Source organism: Syngnathus floridae, chromosome 5 (assembly GCF_059516105.1).
Source record: "Syngnathus floridae isolate MCC-2025c chromosome 5, RoL_Sflo_1.0, whole genome shotgun sequence".
In the NCBI taxonomy this organism is placed as follows: Eukaryota; Metazoa; Chordata; class Actinopteri; order Syngnathiformes; family Syngnathidae; genus Syngnathus; species Syngnathus floridae.
In genome coordinates this window covers 8,243,954-8,267,026 of record NC_142417.1, presented here as the reverse complement: position 1 = coordinate 8,267,026, position 23,073 = coordinate 8,243,954, and the positions used below count along the sequence as shown (strand labels likewise).

Here is a 23,073-nt window from a genome sequence, read left to right as displayed (position 1 = left end):
AGTTTTCTTTTCCCGGCCAGCAGACGGCGTGTTTGAGTCTGTTTTCAAAGTTGTGTTGCACTGAATGGCTCGCTGTGTGACAGCCAGGGCACAAGCGCACGCACACACGCACAGTGGTCATCCTGCCTGCTGTTATCGCAGGAGTAGTTTGTGCCCAGTAGTAGTTGAGTCAGACGCTTCGCGTTGGACATACGCCGCATTTGAGTTTATTCATATTTTTGCGGACTTGACTGCAGCAAAACGTAGCTGCACCGCCGAGCAAAGAAGAAAACATTTTTTTTCCCTTCTCGTCTGCTCCGGGAAGAGGTCGACTAGCAGGTAAGCTTAGCTTGTATTCTTAATAAACCAAGCAAATATCTTAATCAGAGTTGACAAACAGGACACGCACGTCTTTATGTTTCATGTCTCATTTCTTGTTTGTGTCTTTGGTAAATATCGCGACAGGTGAGCAAAAGAGGAGCAGGTGAATTTATTCTGTACATGGCATCAACTCAAAAACGCATTAATATTGTTTATGAAACAAACCTAATTTTATTAACCTTTTCCTTTTCGAATTGTATTGGTACACTGTCAATTCCATTAAGGTACATATATAGAAAAGTGTTCTCTCCAAAATAGTGATTGACACTGATCATGGAATGTTTATTATTGTCTGTGCACTGGGTCAGCACTAAAATATTAAAACCACACCGCACAACAATGATTTGCAGTTTTATACCAACAACAATTTAGAAGTCATACAAACATATCCGCTCTTCTCAATTTCAGTTCCAATTGTGCGCGTTATCATTAGAGTTTGCAAGTGTATCTAATAAAGGGGCGGCTGAGTGCATTATCTCTTAATGCGATGGGCACGTACTGCACAGTAATTGTTCTGCCTATGTACAGTAATTGTAATGAACAGTCAGTAAAAGGAACAATAGAGTCTTTTGAATTGCATTCACCAGCAAATGAAATGTCTTAGTTCACTTAATAGGATACAACAGCAGCTCTGCCAGCTCACGAGTATTTGTTGTTCACTCTCATTTGATTTCCATGTAATGGATGAAGGGGTTAGCCATGTGATTTGTGGAAAAACTGCAAGTACAGTATGTCCACCCTGATAGGAAATACATAGTGATGATTGGGCAATTGTTTTTGTCATAGAGGAAGTCATGCAGCAATTTCCAACACCATTGAAATGCAGTATAGCCATTGTTTTCAGCCTTTACTGTACTAAATAACCAAAATAATTATTTATATGGTCTAGTGCTTTTCAAGGGACCACATAAGAGCCCCTTGTGTGTTCTTATCTTCGGACAAGTGGATCATTTGGTACTTCGACACCACCAATGGGTTTTAACTTTTTTTTCCCAGGAAGAAGAAAATAAATAAATATTGATTCAACTTTTTTTAGTAAGTCATCTAACAATTAGAATCTTTTGCACTGTTTTAAAAGACATTGTTTAATATCTCCATGAAAAATATAATGTATGTATGTTGATCCATTGAAAGGTTCCCTCCTCCAAAAAAAAGTTTGATTTTATTTCTTTGTTGTGTTGTTTTTCAATGCTGATTTATTAAAACAGAAAAAAAAGATAGCCTGGAAGATGAGCAGTCATCCAAATTAGAGGTGATAGGTCTGTGGTTTCCTTTAGGAAGTTCCTGTGTTCATCCTGAATTTGCCTGGGAGACAGCAGAGTTATTCCGCACTGGCTGAAACTATTTGAAATGGAAATTGCTCATGCAAATGCTCTGCTGTGTCTTTAGGGGTAACATCGGCCCTTCTGCGCCCAGTTTGTTACTCTTGAAACGCAAATGCAGTCCCAGTGAGCGGCATCTGTGCCTTATGTAATCTTCCCAACAGCAAGATGTGCCACCACATTACAAGGCGGAATTTTTGTTAGTATTAATCAGATTATCTGATTAAATTGTGTCTCAAACACATCAAAAGACATTTCCTTTCAGTTGCTTTGAAGTAGTTAGAAGGAATAAATGTGTTTGCTTGCTTATTAGCTGCCCCATATAAGCCAATTATTAGCTGCTCCAGGTCACTGAACAATGTATACAGTCGTAAAGCTTCAATTATAGAACTGCATCTGATTTTGGAATCTTTTATTTTTTTTACAAGTCAAAAACAATTGCGATGCACTTGCAGCCAAAATTATATCATGAGTAGGCCAAAACCCACATCCAGATGCTCGCTGAGACTCACCGACAGTGTTCCTAATGTTTCTTATTAGGCCACGCCCCCTTTAAAAGCACACGCCTAACCCTCATGAACACACAGTTGGGTTTGTTCCAGTGTAAAAAAATATTTTTAAAAAGTTTGTTTTTTTCATGAGCGTGACTGGATGAATGGAATTTCTATTTAGTTCAAAAATAAATGCGGTATTGCTCTGTATCATCTTATTTTATGGCAACCATTCTATGACAAGCTGTAAGGATTCGAGTGCAGTCTTGTGATAGTCGGTCAAAGAACGCTCTGTGTGCACAGATTCAACGGTGATTGCAGCATAACAAGCATATGGCGATAATTTAAGACAGTTACATAAGTGGACGCTAGTTCCCACTCCTAGCGATTACTCGCAATCCTGATAATGGTGTTACGTACCCCCGTGTATGCCCCCTCAGCGGGTTTTTGCTTACAACTCAGATAAAAATGTCTCACTGTACTGTGATAGTGACACGTAGGTCACTCCATCGCTCTTATTCACGTTCACGTTTTTACTACAAAAAGAATTTCCCGGTATTGCGTTTACTATCAACGGCTAAACCTGCTCACTTTGTTTCTTGTCTTTTCTTTGTTGTGACAACAAATCTTTCCGAGCAGATAAAATGCGATTGGTGCCCGCATACAAATTTTAGCTACAAATAAGGGACTGGGTTAAGAAGTTTTCCTAACACGATTGGCATTCAAAACAGGACAAACTGGCCTCCACGCAAATTGCGGTATTTGGCTGTAATTAACTGGTGGAGGTGCTGTCAGCAGTTTGTGATCGGTTAATAAATGATGGGTACGCTCTCAGGGTGGTGGCAGGCCCTCGAGCTTCGCTTCTAATCATTACTCTCCAACTGGTTAATCGTGTACAGCTTTCACAAAGGAAGACCTAAGTCGTCAAACTGAAACTATTCTAACGTTTGTTTTATGGGGACATTGACAAAGCAGACTGTTTCTAAGCTCGTGAATTTTTAACATCTCACCAAAAATACAAATAATCGGGTGAATCGTGACGAAGACGCTATGTGGTCTACTCTAGACAAGTCAAACAGGGCCATGAGACCTACACAGCTTCCTTTTCACTTCTGCACGAAGGGCATAGTTTGTTCTCCGTTATCTCCTTTTATTGTGTTCATTCACTCTTGGCAACACCGGCCAAACATCACATAATAAGATAGGAAAGATCACGAACTTCAGTCGATATTAAAAATGTCACCTCCAGTATTAAATTTTCCATCTTGTGACTTTGTGTGTACAATGATGACTTTGGTAGATTGTTTTTAACATCACAACACACACTTACAGTTCAGATACATTCATGTAATCATTTGTATGTGGTGTATAGAAAGAACACTGGCAACCCATGACAAAACTACAATTTTTTCCGAGCTTTCATGCTTTTCCTAATAGCTCGTCCTGTCATGCGGAAAGTGATTTGAGCAGTCAGGCGATTCAAGTGAAGTCTACAGACGTCAACAACAACTCACATTATGTAACTTGTCAAAGTGGCCTGATACACGTGAAGGAGTTTTTCTGCTTCATGGAGCGGTGTTATGGTATGGCATGGACATGAGAACCGAGGGATTGGCGTGTTGTCAACAAATAGTGTCAAGATCTTTGGAGTAGGCTCAATTTGGATGTAAAATTCATCTCATTCATAATGACTTCCCCTTCATGGCCTCGCTGCATGCTCTTCAAAGAGCTCGCAGTCCTGATCGTCGTATAATTGGGCTGCTTATTAGACCGCTGGTGGCTGGCTGGCATGGGGAGCAGTTGGCCGCCTCACAAGTATCCCGATTATTCAGCGGTGGTGTTGTTTGTTGTTGCTGTTTTGTGTTCCTGCTCGTTGTTTTGGTCCTGCTGAGCCCCCATGACATGGAAATGATGGGTCCAAAATGTATGAATGGCAAATAAAAAGTCAAACTGCCAAGATTGGAATTTGATCACATTTTCCGGAAATAAAACCTCCCCAAACGTCATCATGCATGATGTCATCTTGTAATATGTGACTGCGCATCTACAAAATGTACTTCCCCAAGTGTTCTCGGAATGCTTATTTGTTTTTTTGGAGTGTCTTGCGTGTGTTGCCACCACATAGATTTTCAGTAATGGCAACAACGAAAAGTGTCATTCCAATCATAGAAGCGGAAATGTGTCCCACTTCAAACAAAATCAAAAAGAATTAAGAAATAAAACATAACGTGAAGTGCCTTGCTAAGCAACACATGGCCAAAGGTAAGAACATTACCATGTCACTTAATAAAGCTTCTTTCTTCCTCTTTCATATCATTAATTAGTATATGATGTTGGTATGATGTTTTTCATGTCATGTTAGCAACTGAGACAAAGTTGTAAACGGTATGTCACTGATGTCATTGTGCAGAGTTAGTCTTCAATTTTCTTTTGCGTCACTTGTCCCTTTCGACATCTCTGTTTTCTGGCCAAATAATCGTCTCTAATTCCCCGCCGCAAGTCGGCAACTTGGTTGGATTCATGTGACTTTCCTCACATACTTCTTCCTCACTGCTTCTCAAGCAGAATGGAGCCAGAGAGAAGAACTCAGAATAGCATACCCGGAGGCCTCTCCTAGGGTTTGTTGTGTGTTTTTTATGCTTTACAGCAACAGAATGAGTGCAGTCAATGGATCTACTGTGCGCAATTGTGCTTGTTAAAATAGACTTCTTTGTTAGCAGTGTAGACGACACAGCAGAGCTTGTCCACTGCAGTGGCTTTGCTATGAATATAATTTGATATAGCTCATTCTAATTTGTCTTTGTGGGAGGTAAGCAGGCAGTTAAACAATACAAATGGAAGAAGTATTCGTTTCTGTCTTACTTTAGCTCACCTATCTGTTCTCGTTATTTGTGAAAGACTTAACTCTGTAGAGGTCAGAGTTCAGGTCTTTTGCTTTTGCTAAGTATGCACTTTATTTCTCATTCTGTCATATCACAATGCCATCGGGAGTATTGGTTATAAAAGTGTGTCACACCTTTATACGTTCTGTATTCTATACCTGATGGACTATAACAACAAATTAACTTTGTGTCACTTTCAAAACAGCGTGACAACAAATCCTCAATGTGAAAAGGAACAAATAGACGGATGATTAGCATTCAAGAAAGATGTTTGCTTACAGGAAATTAGTTTCGAGGACAAACACAAAAGTAGCACTCTTATCTCCTGAAATAATTCTTCTTGCACTTCCTACTGTTTTTTATTTATCTTCCTCATCTCCATAATCTGGTCAATAAATGGCCACAATGACATGGCAAAAATTTGAAGTTGAGCTGAAAAGACTGTTAAAAAGTCCTGCTGTGAACTCAAACAGGCAAAATAAATCACGTATCTGCACTTTTATATGTAAATATATATATATATATATATTTAAAAAAAAAAGCTCAGCATGATGCAGTGTTCTGCAAGCAACAAGGAGAATAATAACAATTTTGTGAAACAACTATTCGTCACCAAAACCAATCATTGTTATCCTTAGTAAAGCAACATTTGGTGTTTTATCGCATTACAAGTAGAATGTGCCCAATCTTGTGGCACTGAGAGTTAATCTCTGTGGAAAAACAGCATTTAATCCAAGAGATTTGATATAATTTCAAATTGTTTCGGGATTTATTTCCAGCTCGTGCAGTGGGGCCCACACAGCACGTTGTCGCTTTGCTGCGTGAGCCCTCACAGAAGTGCCGACTGTATTTTCCACAGAAGAGTAACTAAGCCACTGATACACCAAACACTGACAAGTGTTTACCCAAGGTGACAGGAATACGTAGTATTGCTACTCGTAGCGTAAACACCCCTGCTCCCTCAAGAGGTACACTTTGTTTAAATATGTTTCGCTTGCTTAATTTACACATTTAATTTAGCCGTGCAGCTTGTGCTGCTGGAACTAGACTTTTTATTTCTTATTATGCAGTTGGTGATTTTGAATGAGGGTTGAACATGGATAGATGGAGCGAAAATGTAAATTAGGTTAATTTCCAAAGAACTTGAGAATCAAGTGTTCAGAGCAGTTCCATGAGATTGCCAAGCAAAGGATATTTCCTATATTTTTTCTCGATTGTATCTACTGCTGTCCAGAGATCTTATCCAGCATCCGGTTTTTTGGATGGTGAAGGTCACATGTGCTCAGTCCAAAGCTGCATTTTGGTTGCCGGTCTACTATTGATTCTGTATTATGATCCAGTAATCCAAGAGGATCGAGGGACTGAAGAAAAACTGAAGCCATTTGTAAAATCTGTGTTCTGTTGAGTTTTAGTGACAGAACATGTCTTAGACCTACTGTCAAGATCACTTGTTAGTAATGCTACCAGGAATAGTATGCTATGACATTCATTTTTCGTTCATTGTTCTCTGAGAAATAAAGCTAAATAAACTTGGTGAGCAGAAATCATGACGTCATTCTTTCATAACCCAAAAAATCAACATTGAAAACATACAGTAACTTCTGCAGCCAAAGTTAAATCAATTCAACTCGGGTGGAGCACGTCCTGGCATGTTTGCGCAAACAAATTCCTTCTTTTTATTGTCAATACCAACGATCAGCTGTCTGGCAAGAATCTATTACATTGACTTTCAGCCAATTCCAAAACATTGCATTTTTCTCATACCAGAGATTGCATTTCTGCTCCCAGTGCATGTTTTCCTTGGCAAAACTGTTTGGGGAAAGACTGGTTGTTTGACTTCAATAAAGGCTGACTGGAAGCAGTGGCACTGTTTGTGAGGATATAGCAAACATCAGTTTGATCTGCAGGATACTATGGATTTACTTCGAGTTTCTGTCCAAGGCAGGCAGTATTAGGATGCCTTGAAGAAATGATGAGATGATATGGCCCTCAGTCTGCCCTTTCTTTTGTTGCGGCGCACAACAGCAATCTGTTGTTTACTATAGCTACGGGCCTCTTCGTGGATTGTTCTGGAAAAATCTTTTGGAGCCCCCACCGGTTGGGTGGAGAGGTCAGGTGAGCGGGAGCTATCGGCTGAACGGCGCAATAGAACTGCCTTTTCAATCGGGCCAGAGAGCAGAGAGTCAAACAGGCCTTTCAGGCTTACTAACATTCCTCATAGTCATATGCTTGGTTCAAAGGATCATCAGCTTCTCAGCATTGAATAGTGTCCTCATAAAGTCTTAGCAAAGTTTCTTGGGAGCGATCGAGAAAAAAACGAAATGAATAATGAACATCTACAATCATCATGGTTCATTTGTATAGTATATAAAGAGTGTGTTTGTAATTAAGGTGTGCTCGTAGCAACGGACAAGAGCTGCAATCTATTATTTCTGCAAGTGTGTTTAACCAAATATGGAAGACTGAAAGTAGTCCTCAACATTATTAGCAATGACCCCTCTACCACTGAGCCCTGCCACCCCATGATGTCACCCCCAAGGCTGGGGAAGTGCTCTGAACCCTGCCAGCAGCTTTCCATCATTTATATGCAGGTGGTGAGGCCACTGCAGACTTGCCTTATCAGACCAAGGCTAAACATTGCTATTGTTTTTTTTTTTTTTTTTTTAAACACCTCACCTTATGCCTCTGCAACTGCAGTCCTCACCCGCTCAGATAACACCGATGCGCATTTATCCAGCGCTTTGTCTGCTCGAACCTCTGAGGTCAAACATAATCGACATTGGTCAGACGATTGTTCCAATATCATATTCGAGGCTTCATTATGTGCATGCCAAAATTGTCGGCACTATCAGCCCTAACTGTGAGGGCCTAATCAGAAACTTTAAAAAGGTTATTGTTATTATCTGTGTTGCATTTTCCACATGAAGAGCAACAGTGAATCGACAAACGGGGGGACTGATTGTGAAACTGAGTCACTCCTGAACTTCATACATTCATGTAAGATTCCCCAACCACAAATGGCAAAAACACACATCAGTCATAAGAATCCTGGCCAGTCTTAGTTGGCGTGGGAAATAAGTCCAATTGAGCTTTACATTTTCGGCTCGTAAAATGTATGGAAAGCATGAAGAAACCGATGTGTGCTTGTGTTGTGCAGCTCAATAAGGTTTTTGTTGTACTGTAGACATTCGCTGCTACTTATGAACTGTTAATTCGTGGAAACATTTCTCCCCACCCTCACGTTACCATTTAAAGGGTCTATGAGCACAGTTGTCTTCTGTTTTCTATTCTGCGTAACAGTTTGTGAATTTCTGCTCTTATTCAGGTTCCTGACATACTACATCTCAACAGTGGATAATCATTCAAGCCGACAATCGAGAGATGTTGCCTTAATGTCTGTTTGATGGAGGCTTTTCTTTAAGCAAGGTAAACTACAGATGAAACATTATGAACATTTCACACCAAAATGCATTATTTAAATAAAAGTGAACATGTTGGCTTAAAAAGGACGAAGATGTGATTTATTCAAAGGTGGTGGGACTTTATTGGGGACGTGATTTGGTCTCAAATTGCTCGTTTCAAGTTATTTAGAGGCACAATAAAGGGAGGTGGGCTTCTGGATATTGTCTACCATGTGATTAAGATGTTGCCACGGCAACCGTGTCTTGCGTCAATCAGAGCTTCCCATGACTTTCTTCCGGTTCCAGCAGCTCGTCCAAATACAGTCTCACATATTAACAATTGATTGTGATATATAATACAGTCGTCTAATAATTGGATTTATGATGAGTGACCTTTTCTTTCAGATGTCAACCACTACGGAAAATGGGATCGGGGGGGCTTGGAGTTCTAACAGAGAGAAAACATACAAAAAGGTAATAAATGTTGTCTTCTCACGTATGTGTTTTTTTACAACACATGTGAACATGTAGCTCTGATATTTATTTTGGCTAAACAAGTCCAAGAGAACTTCCCCTATGATCCCGTGTTTCACATTACTTTGTACAAATGCATTTACAACACGTAATGTCTCGAACTTTGGACCGCTCTCACGCCAGAGATCAGTCAAGTGCTGGTCACACTTTTGACATCACTGCCTACGTCAACCATTTATTATTATTTTTTTTTTTCAAGATGCCACTGTTGCAAGGCTTCTCACAGTGGCTACCACTGTTCACATTGCACAGATTGTAAAAAGCGGTCAAAGGTCATCTTGTTGCTACCCAGGCAACAACATTTTATTTGTTTATGCAACATTCTCTTGAGCAGTTGTTGATATTCTGTGCCAGATTATTTGCTATATGTCTTTGTACAAGGCCATTTTGATGCCCGATTCAAGTCTGTTAATAATAATAATAATAATAGTAATAATAATAACAATAATAATAATAATAATGATGAAAATAATAATAATACAATTGAACCAGTATATGCCAGGGTGAAAATGACACCATCATAATATTTTCACATTACCAATTACAGAAATAATCATTTTCAGTTAATTTGTCGATTCATTCATTGTGTCAATTGTGCAGAAATGATTGTTGGAGTTGTGTCTTGAGGTAAAATGGAACGCAGCGCTAGTTTCTAATTTCTAACAAAGAACAACATGATGTCAGCAATGGGAAGTTGAGATCCTATTGCCAAATTTTATTTTTTAATGATCCATAATAATATACTGTAGAGATGTGAAACAGGTTTTGTTTCTTTCGAGGCTTAACTTCCCCTAAATGATGTTTGAATTCCTCTTTGTACATCACCGGTTCCATCCAGCATGCATGACTTACTACCCATAGTTACTTTATTTTCAGTTTGAACTTTGCGATAGCATCGTTTATCAGTTCGATCAATTTTTGAGGGAAGTGGAATTTGTAGTTCTGCGTGCAACGGGGACACCGGCGACAGAGTGCAATAACAACACGCTTGTTTTCTCTCGCAAGACGACGTCATCGGCCTTAAAGGGAGCCATTCAGCTGGGCATCGGCTACACGGTTGGAAACCTCACCTCAAAACCTGACAGAGATGTGCTTATGCAAGACTTCTATGTGGTGGAGAGTGTCTTTCTGCCCAGGTCGGTGCTTGTTTCTCATCAACACATCATGCAGACACTAAAATGTCCTTCCTGGATGTGTGCAATTTTCTCAAACGCTTTTTCTATTTTTTCATGAAAAGATTCATACGTAACAGCCAGACAATTGTATGAACCCAAGGTTTAGAAGTCTGTGAATCACACAGCAACATTAAAATGGATTATGTGTAGGTGGCTACGCTTTGGTGCATCGAGTTTCTGTTGCAAAGCCAAAGAATAGAAGCGGGGAAACTGGTATTCCCCGCCTGGTTCTTGTTTTTTTTTTTTTTTCTCAACCAATTCTAAAATGACAAAAAAATTATGTTCACTAATAGCTGAAGTGACACACAAATGTGATTAATGCCAAAATGTCCTAGTACGCATATTATCCTACCAATTTACAAGATACTGCATTTTAGTCGAAAAAAAGTAACCTATTTTTTTTTTTTTTACCCATATCCATGAAACTACAGTATTTTTTAAAGTAACATGCATGTAACCACACATCTGTAGGTTGATTGCCGTGAACAATGTATTTATTATAAATAGACGACTGTAATTTTGTTTCTGAGTTACAACTCGGATGCACACTGGTCATTCAAATTTAAATATAATTAATTCATTCATTTATTTAGTCATACATTGGTTCGAGTTTGCAGAAACACAGTTTTACCTGGAAATGTTTACTTTTTTTTTTTTTTATGGGGCACCAGCATATGCAAACTCCATGCAAACATCCTGTCACCTGATGTCCTTTTAAATATTGACATTGATTTCCCACCTTACTGTCACTAATCCTTGGAGCTCATTTGTTACAAAACACAGACAGTTTGAGGTTTGTTACAAAACATAGATTTGAGGCAAACTTGTGTAAGCTTTGCAGTGGGAAAGCCAAATACAGCAGCACGAGAGCGTCTCAATAGAGAGCTGACTGTTTAAGATGCTTTTATTTATTTATTTATTTTCTTCCAACACTATTCTTCTTCTTGTCGTTTTGGCCCCGTCAGTCACACTGGATCACTCACATTGTGTCCTTATCCTCAGTGATCACAACCAGGATACACACGCACACACACACACGACTCAATAATTAGAGTGAAGCATTTCAAGGTGTGTGTTCCGAAATTGTTTCCATGAGAGGCGTTTGCTGCTTTTTTTTTTTTTTTTGTTCTTGTCATTACACATTAAACAGAGCAGTCACACAACACTTTGGAGTCAGGTGTAGAATTACACAGCGGTGCCCTATTTGTCCTCTTACAGAATCTAACACCAGGACACAACAGCCAAGGAGTTGATCCAATTGAGCACAACATTTAGCAGCTTTAAAACCACCGTGGAAGACAAATAAATTTCCTCTAGCAGCCATTTTAGCCTCAGGGCACCATAATAGTACCAAAAAGGAAAGATTTTTCACAAGACTTGACACACTTATCGGATGCGTTTCCTTGACATTCAGCTTAGGTTAGTTACCAAACAGGACCGGGCGACATTTCTGAGAAAGGTCAGCTCTAGTATTACATTTGAGACAATACAAGAATAGGTTATCATGTTTTTGTGTTGTGTTTTGTCATCCCTGCAGAGACAGACACAAGGCTCATATATATTGAGCTGATACACTTGATGGTGTAATTGGAGAACACGCGCTCATTATGAATGAATCCTGTTTCCTCATAATTGACATAACTTCCGCTCATTTACTTTTGATCAAAAGGCAAACCGTGCCAACATGTTGCAGTCAAAAATCCTTTGAATGCTTTTCGGTTTCTTTTTATGTAACTTGACTCATGCAAATTAACAGTGTGTTGTTGTTGTTTTTTTCTTCTCTCCGGGGTCTCGGCTGTTTCTCTGCATTCCAGTGAAGGAAGCAACTTGACCCCAGCACATCATTATCCTGACTTTCGCTTCAAGACTTATGCACCACTGGCCTTCCGCTACTTTAGGGACCTGTTCGGCATCAAACCCGACGACTACCTGGTAAGGCTTTGCTGGCAGGTAGTACAATAAACTGAAACGTTACATTGTCACCCCCCAAATTTCATACAAGACATTTTTAAACATCTTGTGTCCATAGTAGCAAATATTCCAAGAGATTCATGATTTTTTTTTTATTCTACCTGTTACATGTCACACAACCTCTCCCAACTTGTGTTTATTTTACAATTATTTTGTTTGAGAACAGCAGATATGTTTTTGTGTAAATAAAAGACTGCGCAAGGGAAAAAGAGATGACGCCAATGCATCGTAGGGAGCAAAGCTGCTCATGGTTGACATTCATGAGGAGCTCAAAGATCCAATTTAGCAAAAGCAGAATGCACGGAATATTTATTTTTAACAGTTTCAAATATTTTATTTAATATTCTGCAAATAATGGACTTTGTTGATGTTTTTCCCATTTTAGTACTCATTAGTCAATGAGCCTCTAATTGAGCTGACCAACCCTGGAGCCAGTGGATCTCTCTTCTACTTAACCAGTGATGATGAGTTCATCATTAAAACAGTCCAGCACAAAGAGGCAAAATTCCTCCAAAGGTTACTTCCTGGTTACTATATGGTATGTCACATAAAAGTACTTCTACAGTATCTTCTGTACAAAATAAAAATCATCAAATGTAGTTAGATGTACTTATTCGAGTTGTCCTCAAGGCTTTGCTTAAAGTACTTTTTGTTTTTCTGTCACCTCACAGAACCTGAACCAGAACCCACGTACCTTACTCCCCAAATTTTACGGACTGTACTGTATCCAGTCGGGAGGCATCAACATCCGCCTGGTGGTCATGAACAACGTGCTGCCTCGCTCGGTTAAAATGCACTACAAGTACGATCTGAAAGGATCGACGTACAAAAGACGAGCGTCCAGGAAGGAGAGAGAGAAAGCCAGCCCGACCTTCAAAGACCTGGACTTCCAGGACATGCACGAAGGCCTTTACTTTGACGCGGAGACCTACGCCAATCTGATGAAGACTCTGCAAAGAGACTGCCGGGTAAGTGGAAATCCTTTTTACATGCCAACGCTTTTCCCCAGTGAAAAGAATGCTGACATTGACATCAGGTGATTTTTAATCAGCACCATGATCAGAATTCCTTCACGAGGCAAGTCCTTTTCTGTAAAAATGCCATTCCTTTATCCCTCAAAATTTCACAACACCCTAGGGCTGTAGCAAGATTAAATTAAACATGGTAGCAATAAATCAAATATAGACATATACACGAGTGATAGTGACACTAAAAAACAAATATATTGTACGTTTTTTTTAAAACAAGATTGTTGATGGTACAAATGTAGTATTACGAGAACTCCATGTGCTTGGGAAGTAACTGTGTGTTCTTTCTAAGCTACGGGTCGTCCCTAGGCCCTCTACTCTTGTCTCTTGTGTTTCACTAAATGACATCTGGGCAAACACGGAATGAGATTAAGACATGATCCTGCTAGCGTGAGATACTTGGAGCTCACTTTCAAGCCGTGCCTTTGTGCAGTGGCAAAGAGACTTAGCAACAGTAATAATAACGATTATAATAATGATTTGCTGACAAGGTTTTAGAGCTTCATTTTTTTTTTTCAAAGCAGGTCTGCTATTCTATGAAGAATTTTAAAATGGATTATTGCATCGTTTAATCTGATACAATTTTATTTGTATTAAAGTGTATTGAAAAAGATTTTTCCCGAGATCACTATTTATTAGCCAATAATTTTTGTTTATTTTGTATTATTTATTAACTAAGCAATATCACACGAGGATTGATGGTCATTGTTTTTCAAAGTAAAACCAGATGTTTGTAACTGTCCTGTTTTGATTAAACACAAAAGATAAGCCAGTCTTCTTCCATGAAGCGCTTACAAAATTTTATTACTTTTGAGAGCCTGAAATCAGAAGAGTTGGACATTCTTTAGTTCAAAGAAATTCTACATAAGTGATTACTCGATTATCAAATACGAGGGCATTAATTAGACGAACAAAGATGACACACTGTCAATATTAGCAGTTAATGAGCAGAGGGATGCTGCAGGCATGTTGACTTGCAATCTTATGTAACAGATAACCTCAATCATGTTTGGAAAAATGTGCAAATAAGGTGTGCATTTCTCATTGCCTTCCCATTTTTAAAGTCAAATGAACAAAAATTCTGGAGATGATCGTGAGAGATCTTCTGAGCTTATGAGGCTTCTTATAAATCATTAGCTATCATGCTGACTTTGTCCACATTCTTTATTTTCCTTTCACTGTTTTCGAGAATGGATGGCATCCTCCCATTTTGCTTAGTCAGTGTTTTCTTAAAGTTCAACCTGACACGAAACTACCCTCACACACACACACACACGCACGCACACACATGCATTAATAATTAGCTGTATTTGCCCCAGTAGTGGTAAATGTGCTTTACTAATAAGGATATTTTATTGCTAAAGTTAAAGTATTACCCATGAATTTTCAAATTTACTGTTTTACAAACAATAAGAGCATATTTCTTGCGTCAAAAGACCCATAAACAGAAGCAAAAATATTTGAGGCATATATAGAACACTATGAATAATTTTGACTTATTTTGTATTATTTCTCCGTGGGCCAGTACCATGCAGCTAAGTTGCGAAGCAGTGGACAGGGACCACTGCATATCCATTGCCGTGGTGTCTACAATACACGAGGCCAGCCAGCAGCTCTTAGAGGCTAACCACATTTTGTTATTTTCACCTCTTCCTGTTCCCGCCTCCTGAGCGGGAAGCAAAATGCCCTCTAAGCAGAATGCGTGTGTTCATTTCCATGAGTAAGCAGCTCAGCCCGTCAGCCCTGGAGAGGCTGCTCGACCAAAACACAGAGGGGAGGTCAGCGGCCGCCTAGCAACAGGGGGTGAGGGGAGTGCAAGGAACGAGAAGGGAGGGCAGACTCTATTGTCCATGAAAGTGAATATTACTGATAGCCATTTGTGCAGAAATTAACATTTTGCTCCTAAAAATGCTTTCTTAGCTCTCCTTTGGAAGAATGGATCCCTTAAAAATATCTTATAATATCTGCAATGATTGTATGTATATCGTATGTAGCACGTTACGGGATCATGTTACAGTTTCTTTGCACAGAGAGAGTAATAATATCTGATCCAAGAAAGAAAAGGGCAGTTTCATTTATTATTTGAAAACACCCAGTCATGGATATTAAATTCCGTGCTTCCCCGAACAAGAGGCTCATCCAAATCTGATGAATAATGAATACTTTTCAGACACTTTCCTGAGACCGAGTCTGCATCGGCACACCGTGTTAGCACATTCTCATTTTTGTGGCTTTAGACAGCAAAATTTGCTCCAGAGATTTTAGGAATGTGAGCAATGTATTCATGGCCATGCGAAGCAGGCCACACCAAGCAGCACAGCTCCTTATTGTTACCATTAGCCATCCTCCTTCAGCTGTTAAAAACTCCCTAATAGTTCAATTTTTATTTTAGCTAAATTGAGGGGAATGGTCTGAAGCTAAATGACAGATTTACGTGCTAAACACTCACTGGCATAGATTAAACCAAGACATATTTTTTAAAGAATAAAAACTACTTGTCAGACTAATTAATGGAAAGGAGATAATTCTCCGTGGCATACGTGATGAGCTGTCAGAGTGTGCCAAGGGACCCTGGTTAAGGATCACTGACTTAAATCAGAGTTCCATTTCCCAGAATCAAAAATTGCTTTTTTTCCCCCTCCCTTGCATATAAACATCATTTATTAAAAATCTTGGCAAAAATAACTCGACAAGCTCAGTCGTTTTCTTTCTGCCATTCCATCTTGATTGTGGGCCTGGGAAAGCCAAGTCCGGGGCAACTCGATGCCCTTTCGTAGGCAGACGAGTGTGTACAGTACGTGTGTATATTGCGGTGTGTGTGTGTATTTCAAGCAGGCCTGCAGTTTGAATAGACCGGGGGCGAAGGGATGCAAATCCTTGATATGGAAAAGTTCAAAGCTGAGACAAAAGCCCTGGTGTTTGTTTTTAACTCATTTGCCCTATATTTGGTTTGCAGTGTGTGACCACAGTAAAGTTTGCATCTGCATACGAGTTGTTTGCTCATGAAATTAAATTGAGATTTCCCCCTGCATAAACTTCCTTATTTACACTTCTAAGAAAAAGGTTGCACACAAGGAACCCCCCCGAAAAAAACCTTTATTTTACGACTTCAGTGATTATTAACCCTTATAATACCTTCAAGTGGGTCAAGCGACTGACTGCGACGACGAGGACATACTTGGTCACTCTTATCGCAGTTTGCTGATCTAACTCCCACCTCTCACCTCACTCACGGTTTGCTCAATGCGTGCTCTATTTTAGCTCCTCAAAGCCAAGCCAGCAGGAGACGAGATGTCGGGAGACTTTGGGAACTGGGTGAAAGGCTCCTCACACGGGTCAATGTGTACCACTTTGTGGAGAAAAAAAATTGTTTATTTGGCTTGAATCCGGTTTGAGCAGAAATTTCCTCCTGTCGCTTTGAGGTGGATGACGCGTGATGCTGATGTGGTCAGCAACAATGAGTTTCTACCATGCAACTTTTTGTCATTTCAGGTGCTGGAGAGTTTTAAGATCATGGACTACAGCCTGCTACTGGGTGTCCACATCCTGGACCAGAACCAGAGAGAAGGGCTTGAGCAAGGCCAGGCGGGGGGCGACCGATCCAGGCCTGTGGGCCAAAGGGTTCTCTACTCCACCGCCTTGGAGTCCATCCAAGGAGACGGCAAGGCGGCTGAAGTCCTTACCACAGATGACACGTGAGTGGGGCTCAGATGGGGAACACGGACATTCTGGTTATGTCTTCATCTCCAGTTATGCAACAGCAGTCCACCCTTTCAGGATTTAGTATTAATTTGCTATCATCGCCCTTATATGTCTTTGTTTGATCAATGCAAAAAAAGTGCTGTCTAACACTGTTCTACGTCGACAGCATGGGTGGCATCCCCGCCAAAACACACAAAGAAGACAAGCTGCTCATCTTCCTTGGCATCATAGACATTCTGCAGTCATATAGGTACAGTGCTTATGGAATGCAATTACAGATCTTATATATTGCGCTGTATGCAAATCCAGAATCAGGTCGGAAGCCTCACTGACAAGTCACAACAGCTGTAGAATCTACTGAGGTCCATAAAAGAGCCATGTTTTAATTTCTGTGTTTATGATGTTCTAAAACAAATGTTTAAAACCAAACCTCCTCGGTGGAAATAATTATGCTCACTTTTGATTGACGCTACCAAGAGTATGTTTAATTTCGTGGTTTCTAGTTTATAGGCTGATCTAGCTAAAGAAAATGTTGCTACTTCTTAGCCATTAAAATACCACAATAATAAACACAGTGTTAAAATTAAGACGTTTCTGACAAGAGTCATTTTAAAATTTAACTCCTGTGGTGGCGCTCATTACATTTTTAAATGTGTGCCCTCTGAACATTTCATTTTATTATAACATGGAGCCACCAAACTCTTTTTAAATCTTTTGCTACCCCCTCAACACACACTGTTTTGTGTAATATTTTGGATGGAGGAAAATGATGCAATCATGGAGAGTGAGATCTTCAGCTCATAGGATGTCTGTGGATATAAAAATGTCACTTGTAGTGTTGCTGGCTGGTTGAGGTGAGCTAAGGTGAGGTCCAGCGGGATAAATACTGAAGAGCCAATTAATTTTTTAAGACAGCCCCTTAAATGTGAAATGTTACATCATCCCAAACAAGGGTGTACTGTAGCAAAAATAATAAACGATTGTAAGTGGTGCCAAAGGGGCAACCATCTATGGTTTGATGACGCGTTAAAGAATTTTTTTTTTTTTATATTTCTAACAAGCTCTTTTGTGCTTTCTCTCTGTAGATTCATAAAGAAGTTGGAACATTCATGGAAAGCTCTGGTGTATGATGGCGTAAGTCCACAGAACCTCTTTCTTCTTTGCGGACACACACACACACACACACACACGCACGCACACACACATATAAATATATATATATACACACATTTACATTATATGTATTTTGTCCTCAGGATTCCGTGTCAGTGCACCGGCCCGGTTTCTATGCCAGTCGCTTTCTCAAGTTCATGAGCACTCGGGTCTTCAGGAAGACTCAGCGTAAGTTTGCCTTTCTTGACAAAAAAATAGGGAAGATGCATTTTCTTTTTGAATTTCATCATACGATTCAAGGGTGTGCCGGAAGACCGTTGTGAAATGAACCGTGGGAGTAATTCCTTGCATTGTTTTCCTAATCGTTTGCCTGGAAGTACTCATAAAAATGTGAGGCACGTGGCCGACTGTGACTCTTTATATTGGCATTTTATTACAGTAATAATCTTGTGTTTTATCAAATTAGTGGACAAATATACAACTGTGAGAAATAAATTCATCATAGTGTCACGTGTTTGTTATCGTCGTTGTGGTTTGCCGTTTCTGTGAACATGAGAGATGTTTTAGTATTTTAGTTATCTCATTCAACTAAATGAGAATGACTAAACATTTGAAATTATATATCTTTATGTGTAAAAAAATGAAATATTTAGTTTGTGTTTTATATCTGAGCAGAACACATTGTTGACGCTTTTGCACCACATCACAAAAAGGTGTTTTCCCACCTTCCTTCAAAAGTACCCCCGTCAATAAAGCGACTGAACACAGGAAGTAAAAATAACGTTTCTAATTTCGACCTCGATGAGAGCTTTTCGAGCTGATCGATTGAGCCACTCTCATGCAATGATCCGACAAGCATGAGTTTTGCTTTCACACCGTTGTTTTGGAACTTCCCGTCAATATTAAATATAACCACGTTATGCAACCATGCGGGACTCCCTGTGGGACTGAATGCGGCCGAAGCGGTGATGTGAGGACTTGGCAAACCTATTAGTCTGCACTTCAGTCTGACAGACCCCCTCCCCCCACCTCCTCCCTCCATTTTTTTTGCTTATGTGCAGAGATTCGATTTTCCCCTTCAAAGAGGACTCGCACATCAATCCACGCTCTGAAGTCGTCCTCTCAGGAGATCCTTTCATCGCAGGTGGATGAGAGGGACGAGGACAAGAGCACGGGGGAGCGGCGGTGGGGGGCTCGCAGTCTGGCGAGTCTGGATGGACAAGGTACGCAAAAACTGCGCCGTGAAAAGGGGAGCAACCTTCCTGATCTGTGCAAAGGTTATCTGGAATGATACTCGTAGAGGAGCCTCCTGTTGGTTGTTTCATCATCGGTGCACCCTCAGGGTGACTTTAATGGACCATGACAAGGATTTGGTGGCCCATCAGCCGCCGCTTAATTGGCCTGTAAAAACTTTGTGCAGCTTGTAAAAAGAGTGTAAGGAGCTGGATTATGTAACACTAAATCCCGACCAAAGTCATTTGAAGACACTTTTCAAGTGGAGAAATTAGGGAGCATTAAACAAACCCTGCAGCCAAATATAGACAAACTCTGACAGTCTAACTTAATAATAATTTGGAGTCTCCGGTGACCCTAACATGGTTTCTGTTGGAATGTCAAAGGAAATTCCACAGAAGCGCTAAAAGTGTAATGATCATTTGAAATAGATAATAATTCAAGCCTTCAGTAAATACAGTAATCAAATAATAATTTCAAGCCATTTGAATCTGTGAACTTTTGCATTTGCATGTGACAACCTCCATCTTGTGACTTTTGTGTCCTCAGCTGTGTTTGGTTCATACCTGCATCCTGAGCTGGTCCCCGCTGACTCGTCTTACTTCAAGGACTCCTCCATGGGCACGCTGTCCTCCTCTTCCATCTTGGTCGGGGTGGACAACCAAACAGATGAAAGGTGCGGCATCAATATTTTCTTTTTTGTCTTGGCAATGAATTTATTTCTGTATAGTTTTGAGTTTTAATATCACCACTCACCACTAGATGGCAGGCATTGCTTAGTTACATTTACTCTGGGTCTTATATTGGCCAATACTACAACATCTTCAGAACTAATATATATTTTCAGATTTCGAATGACATGATAGTGATAGACATGGGCATTTATATTGTCCATTTTTAAAATGGTTAAGTGTGTGGTCTTAATTGGCTCCCCTGTAGACCTAATAGAAAAATTGTGCCCATTGACCAGTCTGGACACCTTTCATGTTTATTTTCAGACAGGCCAACAGGCTTAGCTTCTTTAGTTATGTATTTGTCTCTCCATCAGTGCATGTGCACCGTATTTGCAAAGTGGCTTTACGAGCCCCGGGAGCAAAAACAATGTCGTTATTCGTCTCTGTTGCTTTAATTGTGTCATGGCTGGCTGCTCTGTGTGAGTGTAGTTTAGCACTTAAAAACACAACACAGCCAGGCCCTGGCCGTGGGGACCAGAAGGAGGTCATGTTTATGCGAGCCTGTATGCGTGGGTGTGGGTGTTTTAACAGGCGTGGCCGTACACACACATGCCACACTCCCACGCTATTTCCGTCCGTACCTTTGCGTTGCACACGTCTAATTGGCATTCAATGAGTCACAGAAAAGGTGACTCAGTGCTTCCAGAATGCATGAGCACTGGATGCTCGTATATGTTTCAGGTCTTCAAGCATCCGTGAAGGTGTCGCTGCTCTTTTAGAGGGTTAGGATTACCTCACTCGGCTTTAGTGTACATCGTGAAATATTTATGCTTGGGTTACATCAGAGGCTACAAACTGCTTTGTGTTAAGTTCACCTCTTTTTTTCCCGAGGCTACAATATGCCGTCTGTCACAACTCGTCCATTGTGTATAGATTTTGTCATAATTTCTCTGTGTGCTCGCCCCTCCCCTCCTGTGATCAGTGTGATCATTCTCACCTACCTCTCGTTAGCTGTCGTGTATTTAAGTCCTGTCTGCCCCTCACTCCTGTCGGCTTGTTTGTTGCCGCATGTTTCTACTCTCATGTCTCTGTTAGTTCATTTTTTGTTTGCCAGCTCTGTCAGTGAATTCCGTTGATATTTGTTAGGCCGTTAAGTTCTGTTAGTTTGCAGGTTCTGTTGGCTTGTTCCCCTTGTCCTCCCTTCCAACTCCCTTTTCCCTTCAAAAACCCTGATCCATTCTGATCCATGACACCGTCACCAAAAAGTCTTTTTGAAAAGAAATATAAGCTTATTGGAAGGCATTTTTATCATGCAATGAGACAGCAAGGAATACGGATGCAATATAATTGCGTGTAAGACAAGATATGTATTGATCTAAGTTGGTATTTTTATGACTTTTGGTGAAACACGTGAATCACGTGTCAAAAGAGCAAACTACAAAACTGGAGTGTTCAGGAAGTCACCTTAACTCACGCATAGAAAACAAGTCTTCTGCTGCCCTCTAGTGGATGAGAGTAAAAACAAACCCGCAATGCCATGTTTGCGGTTTCGTCCAAATATGTGTAAATCATGAGGCTTTTCTTTCCTATGCAGACAGGTTGACCGAGGTGTGCTTGCAGTCTTGTTAATCAGATGTGTTGACATAGCTGCAGATTGAACTGCTTGCTATACACTTCAAGATCTGAAACGTGAACATTTCTTGGGTTTCAGAGAGGACGCTGGGTCCAGCTCCACCTTCACCCTGGAGGACAGTGCCATATGCCTGACCTCTGAGCATAGCACCATGGACGTGGATATGGACCGCGATGACGGATCGGTTCTTGATGTCTATTTGGTCAGTTAAAATACATCAATACATTACAATTATTTTTTGATAGTTATGTGGACTTAACCAATTATCAGTTAAATAATGTCAAATTGTTAAAATCGTGCCAACTCAACCAATTATTAAATTACACAAATGGTCAATTGTAAAAATACAATTGTAATTTTATTTGATTTATTTACCAAAGTCTCTTGATTTTTAATAAATTTTATTTTCAAGGTTTTTAATATCACTAAGAAATCAACTATCCAATCTACTGTAAACAAAACAAGGAATATATATTGTATATACATTTAATATTGTATATACATTTAATTTATTAATGGTGTTATTAAATAAAGTAGTTTTGTATATATGATATTCATAATAATTACAATTTAATTGATTATATATTTTTTTATTTTAATGAAAAAAAAATATGGTTTTGCCTTACCCATGGAAAGTTTTGCATTGTTAATGACATTACAGTTGTCATCATTGTTCTTCATCTTCAATCTATCATTGGCTCCAATATTAACAAATTTTTCATCTCTTGTAGTGATCCGAGAATATTTGGACCTGCCACATGCTACAATCGCAACCTCCATTTTGTTATGCTGCTGCTGCAGTCATGTTGCCACTTTTATCTCCAACACGAGAGGTTGACAGCAAAGCGACATCACCTGAATGGACATGTGTGACATCACACCGAGTGATGAAGACACTTTACGCCGTTACGTTTCATGTATCTTACCATGGCCTCCACAGCAATCTGCTCTACAGTATATTTATCTACTATATATTTTATTCTGCTGAATAGAACGCCTTTTTTTCCAGTTCCGCTAGTTTCTGATCTGATGAGAAATGTTTACAGTGGAGCCATGGTGGCAGGAGAGATTCTCAGAAGGTCTGAGGCGAAAGCAGCCCATGAAAGCCAAGGGGTAGAAAATGAGGTAGGCTGCTCCCTCTCCTGAAGGAAAAAAAACCCAATTATGTTTGGACTCCTGTAATAAGAGATGATTCATAAGCAGGGCGGAGTGGGTCACATGAGCGCAAACTTGGAAGCGCAAAATCATGCACTTTCCCTCTGGACGCCCGATTGTGCTCAGTGACCTTGTAGGTCATTTTAATAGTTTTGTTTGTATCATTGAAGGTCATTTCATACTGAACAATGCATCCTCGTACAAATCTTACATCACGATGCTGTCCAATAACTCACCCTGATTTATTTCCAACTATAAATGTTGAATCCCTGGATCGAGTCGATGCCATAATTTATTATATGAATCAACATTTTACCATTTGCTGAGAAGAATAAATCACATTAAGACAATGCCTATTTATAAAGGAGACCGCTCTGAATAAAATGACATCAACGATCA

General features: G+C 39.9%; 1 protein-coding gene across 2 annotated transcripts; it reads left to right on the top strand.

Moving 5' to 3' along the window:
- Nucleotides 1-74: 74 nt before the first annotated feature.
- On the top strand, nt 75-23,073 carry pip5k1bb (phosphatidylinositol-4-phosphate 5-kinase, type I, beta b). Of its 2 annotated transcripts, none has more exons than XM_088375222.1 (15): nt 75-318; nt 8,381-8,481; nt 8,862-8,930; nt 9,996-10,126; nt 11,980-12,097; nt 12,522-12,674; nt 12,808-13,104; nt 16,657-16,859; nt 17,033-17,116; nt 17,952-18,000; nt 18,123-18,207; nt 19,041-19,202; nt 19,762-19,888; nt 21,598-21,721; nt 22,251-23,073. In XM_088375222.1, exons 3-15 carry the CDS (start codon nt 8,862-8,864, stop codon nt 22,251-22,253), a joined length of 1,605 nt encoding a protein of 534 aa, XP_088231348.1. In that variant the 5' UTR covers nt 75-318; nt 8,381-8,481; the 3' UTR covers nt 22,254-23,073. The 2 variants fall into 2 exon arrangements, with proteins under 2 accessions (XP_088231348.1, XP_088231349.1); XM_088375223.1 differs by lacking the exon at nt 75-318 and adding an exon at nt 4,578-4,791.

Coding starts and splice junctions, on each gene's coding strand:
- pip5k1bb (XM_088375222.1), top strand. CDS start 8,862: ATGTCAACCACTACGGAAAATGGGATCGGGGGGGCTTGGAGTTCTAAC. Junction 10,127..11,979: donor GAGAGTGTCTTTCTGCCCAG/GTCGGTGCTTGT, acceptor TCTGCATTCCAG/TGAAGGAAGCAACTTGACCC. Junction 18,001..18,122: donor AAGCTCTGGTGTATGATGGC/GTAAGTCCACAG, acceptor TTTTGTCCTCAG/GATTCCGTGTCAGTGCACCG.